Genomic DNA, 7,369 nt, shown 5'->3' with positions numbered 1-7,369 from the left:
TCGGATCTACCTTGCTCCGCTATTTAGGTACCTTTTTGTGTCATAAATGTTTTTGTCTTGATCTTGTGTTATGTTCAGTAAATATAATTGTTACTCCTGTTCTGAGATGAAGGATAATTCTCTCGACAACCATAGTTTTTCAAGAATATTTGGCGACATACACATGATCATAGATCGTAGCTTCTTGATTCTCCTTTTATGTTATTTAGGAAGCGCATTTATACAATTTCAACAATTGTATTATACATAACAAAGCCAAATGCGTACGGTTTGTCACTCCTAAAGACCTAAAATATCTTAAATTCCTTCGTTTCTCTCCTCTCACTCCTTTTATGTAAGCGTGATGAGCAATGAGCATGTGGGTTGTCTTTCTTCGTGACACCAGTACATCACACTCATTTCTGTGGGGTAGGTCTAGATTGGATGGGGAAGGAAGACCTCTCAGAGGCTTTATATCACATACAGATTTGGAACTGTTGCCGCATGGATTTCTGGTCAACCGTGTTTCATCTACAATTATGGTACAGTGGAGTAAATGACAGGGCAGAGGAAAACCTTGTGGTTGAGGCATCCAAGATTCTGTCCTTGTTTATCTTTGACAATTTGGAAAATTCAGTGTTTATTTAGGAGGAGGGTTACTTTCTCTGGGAGAACCTTGAGGAAACTTAAAGAGTAACACTGAAATTTTCAAATTGTTCTGACTTGTAGCTGAGGCTTGAAAGAATCTTTCACTTTTTTGAGCATTTTACTGCCCTCTATAAATATAAAAAAGTATTATGATAAAAAATACTCAACCTTGATCTCTCTCGGTAATCTTTCCCAGTTCTTTCAACTTGCTTGCTAGTATTTCAACTTGCTAATATTTGTGAGCCAGTAACATGATAAGCAAGCAATACAGTAATCAGCTACAAACACTTCGCCTGTTCTTCAAAACTACTAAATTTAGGCAAAAACAAACCAAAAAAAAAAAAACAGAAGTTACATTCTCAGGACAATGCACCAATGCAGGCACCTAATTCTTTTATCTTATTTGTTTGCTTCTTACAGATTCAATTGGAAACGCGCAATGAAGTTGTTGAATTAAGCAGTGGCCTACTTCTCGATTCTAGAACGCCGGCGAGGTGGAAGAGGAGGAAGAGTTGACAGAGTTGAGAATGGTGTTCCAGTAGTGCTTGTTCATTTCTGTCCCCTCTTCCTCCTCTTGCAGGTAGTCATTGTTTCCATAAGAATCGCCGCCGGCACAGCCGCAGTTGGAATTCTTGTCGCCCAGAAGCATTCCGGTGAAGCTTCCGCCGACTTGTAGTTGCCCCCATCCGCACGCCTCTCCAAGCCACGGTGCCTCACCTCCGGCGGCCGCGTCGGGCACCTCCAAGCCTGCGAGGTTATCCATCCTACTGGCTCCTTGGTAGTCGCCGTCGACGAGCCCTCCGCCGGCCGCTGCCATAAGCAGGCGACCTTCCGCGAAGCTCAGCGTGGAGGTGGGCGACTCAAGGTCGGACCTTTGACCTCGCCAAGCCCGGAGCACGCCGAGGCAGCCCGGCGGCGATGCGGCCGAGGAGGGCGGCGACGACCCCATTTGGTGCTGCAGAGCGGCGACCGTGCGGAGCTTGGACTCCCGCACGAGGCGTGCCTCCGCCTCCAGGCGTGCGCTCTCCCACTGCGCCATGTGGCTGAGGTTGGCGGCGCTCCGTGAGCGGCGCCCGCCGCCGGCGCCAGCGGCAGAGCTGAGGGCGTCGCTCTTCGCCTTGTGCGTGCAGGGGTCGATGCCCATCTTCGCCAGCCGCTTCTTCAGGTGCGTGTTCCAGTAGTTCTTGATCTCGTTATCTGTTCTCTTCGGCAGGTGCGTCGCAATCGCAGACCACCTGCAACAAGCAAACTTCCAAAAACGTCATGCTCCCTTCCAAATGCTAAGAAACAGAATCTAAGAGAGAAAACAATGACAAATCCTTATCCAAACTTCGACACAGTGCAGCATTTCTACTTTCTAGAGGAGATCGAACCTGTTCCCGAGGAGAGCATGAAGCTGGATGATGGTCTGCTCCTCCTGCACACTAAACTCCCCTCTTTTGATGTCTGGCCTCAGGTAGTTGGTCCACCTCAACCGGCAACTCTTCCCACACCTCTGGAGCCCTGCAAAACCACCACAATTCACACTTGATCATCCCTCACCGTTTCTCATGTTCAATTCAGAAGAGCATAGGCGCGTAGCTCACCGGCTCTGGCGGGCAAAGCTCTCCAGCTACCGTGTCCGTGCTTCTCGACGTAGGCCAGCAGCTTCTGGTCCTCCTCCGGCGTCCATGGCCCCTTCTTCAGCCCCACCTTCTCGCAGCACGGCGACCGGCCCATCACAATTCACAAGCAAATGCCTAATGCTTAAGCTCTCATGGCCATCAACCACCAGTCCATCTCAGCGTGCTACACCGAAAGCCAAGGTGTGGAATGGTATCTTTATTGCAGATCGAGAGAGAGAGAAAGAGGGGGAGACTGAGCAAGCTAAGGGCTGACTGCTGATCATCGAATTGGAGGGTTACCATACAAAAATGGCATTGAAATAAATAAGTCTTGGGTGGTCCGAGCGGCACGTAACATTGATCCTTTACAGCCTCTCTCTCTCTCTCTCTCTCTCTCTCTCTCTCTCTCTCTCTGCTCCTTCAACTGCTGCTTGAATCTCTTGATTTTTCTTCATCCATGGAGGTGGAGTTCTGGTAGAGATGAACGTCTGATTGGGAATGCAAGGACTCTTGATGATCTACTGCCTCGGTGAGGCCTGCCATTCCTCTTCTGCGTCCCTAGATGGAGCTTCTGTCGCCTACCGCGGGTAAGCGGAGGTGAATTATCTTTAAAATAAAATGTAAAAATCTCTTCCCAATTTTTCAAACTAAGTTAAAAAAACACTGGTTTAAAATAGAATTAATTTTTTTTAAAAAAAGATAAATATTTTTACTTAGTTTGTAATCGAGAGATTGCTAGTTCAAAGCGTTAAAAGTTTATTATCAAAACTTCTTTCGATAAAAAAAACCTCTTACAAGAGTTTAAGCATCAAATCATAAAGTAGAATAGAAAAAAAAAATTTTACAAGTGTTATGTTTAAATACTGAGAGCATGTCTCTATTTATAATCTGTTGGTCGAATCTAACCATTTGCTAACGTGATAGCTCTAGGCGCCCGAAAGGAATCTGGGCACCTCAACGTGGATAAAACTTATCCTGGACCGGGCCCCCGGATCAGTCCGGGTGCCCGAATGTGGCTGACATATCCTTGCTCAGTGGCGTGACGAGGAGGCACCCTTGGGGTGCTAGCCGCCCAGATTGTTCGGGCACCTAGACTTGGTCTAGGCACCCGGACAGTCAACACCAAGTTGACTGTTCGGATTCTTCTCTGTTCCGGCTCCGTTTGCTTGGATGATTTCGGCCATCAGGAATTGGGCTCACCCGACCTATCTTCAGACCTTTTTTTCGAGTAATATTCCACTCCGATTTTTCATCCATCGAAAACGTCGCACACTTCCTTTTCGTCTGCTAGCATACTCTTCCGCAACATCTCGTTCCTCAGATGCACCGAATCCGTTGACTCTCTCTTGTGCCATTTTTCTCGCTAGCTACGTTTTTCGCTCAACTTTTTGTGATCCTAAATTCTTACAGACTTAAACATAAGGTATCAAATGTTGGGGCAATTTCCCTAGGTCATGTTTGACCAGTTTGACTAAATTTGAATTGGGTCAAGCTTGAGTCGAGAATTGAGTTTTGATGTTTGACAATGTATGGAGATTGCTAGAGCAATCGTCCGATTGTGGAGATGGTCAAGGGATTAACCAGGTTGATGAAAAGACAAGTCAAGTGGGTCAGTGTTGACCGGAAACTTGATCGGGTAAGTCCTAACTGGAGTTTAGGCATCTGGGAAAGTCCTAACTGGAGGTTAGGCAAGAGAGAAGTCAAGTAGGTCAAGGTTGACAGGAGACTTGACTGGGTAAGTCCTAACTGGAAGTTAGTGTTGGGTTTTTTCGGGCCGCGAAAACCCCTTTTTCGCGTCGCCGAAACCCCGAAAGCCCCTAGCCAACGGATCCGTGCAAAGAAAAGGTTTGAAAAACATACGAATATACGAATATGAGCTTCTACCTAGATCTACACTTAGATCTACAAAAGAAAAGGTTATACCTTTGAAGCGAAGCCCTTCGCGTTCCCGCTCGTCCAAATGGTGTCGGATCTCGAAGTTGTCAACGTAGACAACTCTCTATATGTATCCACACAAACAAGTAGGTGGAGAAAAATCACACAAAAGGTGTGCTAGCACCTTTGGATGGTTCGGCCAAGAGATGAGAGGGAGAGCAAAATTGGAGCAAGGAAGAAAATGAAGGAATGAATGAGATTAATTCACAAAATGAAACTCATCTACCCATTCATGTGGCCGGCCACATTAAGAGGGTGTGTAACTCCCATGGAATGCCAAGAGTCACAACTCTTGGTAACTCCCATGAGGTAGCATCCCACTTAAGCAACCATGATGATGTGGAGCATCATCATTGGCCCACTCAATGCCAACTCACCAATGAGGTGGCACAAAGTCAAGTCAAACTTGACTCTTCATCTTCCTCTCAAGTCAAGTCAAACTTGACTTAATCTCTCTCATGGTTGATCTAATCCAACCATTTAATTCAAGCCAATTTAATATAATGAATCTAATTCATTTAATTAAATTGATTCAATGAGTCATAATCCAAATTAGACTAATTAAACACATGAATCAACTTGAGTCTAACTCAATTAGCCCAATTAGGATTACTCTTAATCCAATTTGATTCATCAAATGAATCTAATCCTCTTGGTTCATCATATGAACCTAATCTCCATCTAATTGTCCTTAGTGTGTGACCCTATAGGTCCTTGTAACGTTGGAAATGCCCCTAAACCCATTTAGGAGCATAAGTAATGAGCGGTATCTAGCAACACATCATTACTACCCAATGTTACAAGAATGTTGAGATCCAACATCACCTTGTGACTACTAATTGTGACTCCTCACAATATATGACAAGTGTCCTTCTATCCTAGACATCTAGATTGATCAATGTGAGGCATAGACCGTGTCATCCTCTGATAAATCTAAATCCTGAACTCCAAGTAGACTCACTCAATCAAATGAGCTCAATCTCTCATATTGACTCATTTGGGCATGGCCATGCACTTCGTGGTCTCACTCTATCAAGAATATCAATGTCTCTCCCGTCATATAGGAGGGATAGATCCCATCTACATCACTCACATCCCTCCGCATAATTTGTTACATACCCAGTAATCGCCTTTATAGTCCACCCAGTTACGAGTGACGTTTGACGAAACTAAAGTACATAACTCCTTATGTAGGGATGCATGGTGACTTCAGGTCTAAGGACTAGTAGTCATACTAATAGCCACATGAGAAAGAATATGACACTCATATAACGATCCATGATACTTTCTCATGGCGGGTCATTCAGTATACATTCTCCAATGCATACTCATGTGTCAACTTGATATCTCTATATCCATGACTTGTGAGATCAAGTCATCGAGTTGACCTACATGCTAGTCTTATTGCATTAACATTGTCCCTGAATGTTAATACTCGACTAGGAATGATTAAGAGTAGTATTCCCTATATCATCTCACTATCGATTCAACCAATCGATTGATATAGGTAAGAACCTTCTACTCAAGGACGTTATTATACTTAGTTTATTTGGCACCAATATAAGTAAGTATAATAACCAAAAACCAAATGTCTTTATTTATATAGAATATGATACAACAAGTCCAAAAAATACAATCATCAAATGATTGGCTCTAGGCTCTAGCTAACAATCTCCCACTAGCATTAGTGCCAATCAGTGTAGGCTCTAAGCCCCAATGACCTAGTGTGACCATCATGCTTCCTTTGTGCCAAAGCCTTGGTCAAGGGATCTGCGATGTTAGCCTCTGTAGGTACTCTGCAAATCTTCACATCTCCTCTCTCGATGATCTCTAGAATGAGATGGAAGCGTCGTAGTATGTGTTTGGTCCGCTGGTGTGAGCGAGGTTCCTTCGCCTGTGCTATAGCTCCATTGTTGTCACAATAGAGCTCAATAGGGTCAGCAATGCTAGGAACCACCCCAAGTTCAGTGATGAACTTGTGAATCCAAACTACCTCCTTTGCTGCCTCTAATGCAGCAATGTACTCGGCCTCTGTTGTAGAATCAGCTACTGTGTCCTACTTCGAACTCTTCCAGCTGACAGCACCACCATTAATGCAAAATACGAACCCTGACTGCGATCGGTAATCATCCTAATCGGTCTGGAAGCTGGCATCACTGTAACCCTTTACAGCTAGCTCATCATTGCCTCCATATATCAAGAAATATTCTTTAGTCTTTTTTAAGTACTTAAGAATATTCTTGACCGCTATCTAGTGACTTTCACCTGGATCTGACTGGTATCTGCTCGTCATGCTTAAAGCATATGAGACATCAGGTCGAGTACATAGCATGGCGTACATGATCGATCCTATGGCTGAGGCATAAGGGATCTGATCCATGCGGTCTCTCTCCTCTCTAGAAGAGGGACCTTGAGTCTTCGAAAGACTCACGCCATGTGACATCGGCAGAAATCCCTTCTTGGAGTTCTGCATGGCAAACCGTAGGAGTACCTTGTCAATGTATGTACTCTGACTTAGGCCAAGCAATCTCTTAGATCTATATCTATAGATCTATATCCCTAGAATGCGGGATGTCTCACCTAAGTCCTTCATTGAGAAGCAACTCCCTAGCCAGGTCTTGACAGACTGAAGCATAGAGATGTCCTTCTCAATGAGTAGCATGTCATCCACATACAATATGAGGAAGACAACTATATCCCCTACAACCTTCTTGTAGACACAAGACTCATCTTCGTTCTTGATGAAACCAAACTGTTTGATTGCATCATCGAATCGAAGATTCCAGCTCCGAGAAGCTTGCTTTAGTCCATAAATAGACCTATGCAGCTTGCATACTCTGCTAGTATACTTTGGATCTACAAAACCCTCAAGTTGTGTCATGTACACATCCTCGAGTAGGTTTCCATTCAGAAACGTAGTTTTGACATCCATCTGCCATATCTCATAGTCATGGTAGGCTGCAATAGTAAGCATGATCTGAATGGACTTAAACATCGCTACTGGAGAAAAGGTTTCATCATAGTCAATACCATGAATCTGCTTGAAACCTTTAGCTACCAAGCGACCCTTATAGATAAGTCCATCCATGTCAGTCTTTCTCTTAAAGACCCACTTACACCCAATGGGTTTTACCCCTTCAGGTGGATCAACCAAAGTCCATACTTGGTTGGTGTACATGGATTCCATCTCGGATCTCATGGCT

The 7,369-nt window shown here is 44.3% G+C and overlaps 1 protein-coding gene across 1 annotated transcript; it reads right to left on the bottom strand.

Annotated features, from left to right (window-relative positions):
* Positions 1-822: 822 nt before the first annotated feature.
* Positions 823-2,744, bottom strand: LOC122033385 (transcription factor MYB106-like). The gene is made up of 3 exons (XM_042592392.1): positions 2,214-2,744; positions 2,001-2,130; positions 823-1,862 (listed from the first exon to the last, which is right to left on the bottom strand). The coding sequence occupies exons 1-3, from the start codon at positions 2,344-2,346 to the stop codon at positions 1,106-1,108; spliced, it is 1,020 nt and encodes a 339-aa protein (XP_042448326.1). The 5' UTR covers positions 2,347-2,744; the 3' UTR covers positions 823-1,105.
* Positions 2,745-7,369: the final 4,625 nt, after the last annotated feature.

The sequence above is a fragment of the Zingiber officinale genome, chromosome 1A (genome assembly GCF_018446385.1).
Source record: "Zingiber officinale cultivar Zhangliang chromosome 1A, Zo_v1.1, whole genome shotgun sequence".
Classification (NCBI taxonomy): domain Eukaryota; kingdom Viridiplantae; phylum Streptophyta; class Magnoliopsida; order Zingiberales; family Zingiberaceae; genus Zingiber; species Zingiber officinale.
This window is presented reverse-complemented; position numbering and strand designations above follow the sequence as displayed.

Bases quoted from the DNA above. Each gene is read 5' to 3' on its own strand.
- LOC122033385 (XM_042592392.1), bottom strand. From the start codon at position 2,346: ATGGGCCGGTCGCCGTGCTGCGAGAAGGTGGGGCTGAAGAAGGGGCCA. The intron at 2,131-2,213 runs GTGAGCTACGCG...GTGGTTTTGCAG, and splicing joins AGCTTTGCCCGCCAGAGCCG to GGCTCCAGAGGTGTGGGAAG. The intron at 1,863-2,000 runs GTTCGATCTCCT...TGCTTGTTGCAG, and splicing joins CATGCTCTCCTCGGGAACAG to GTGGTCTGCGATTGCGACGC.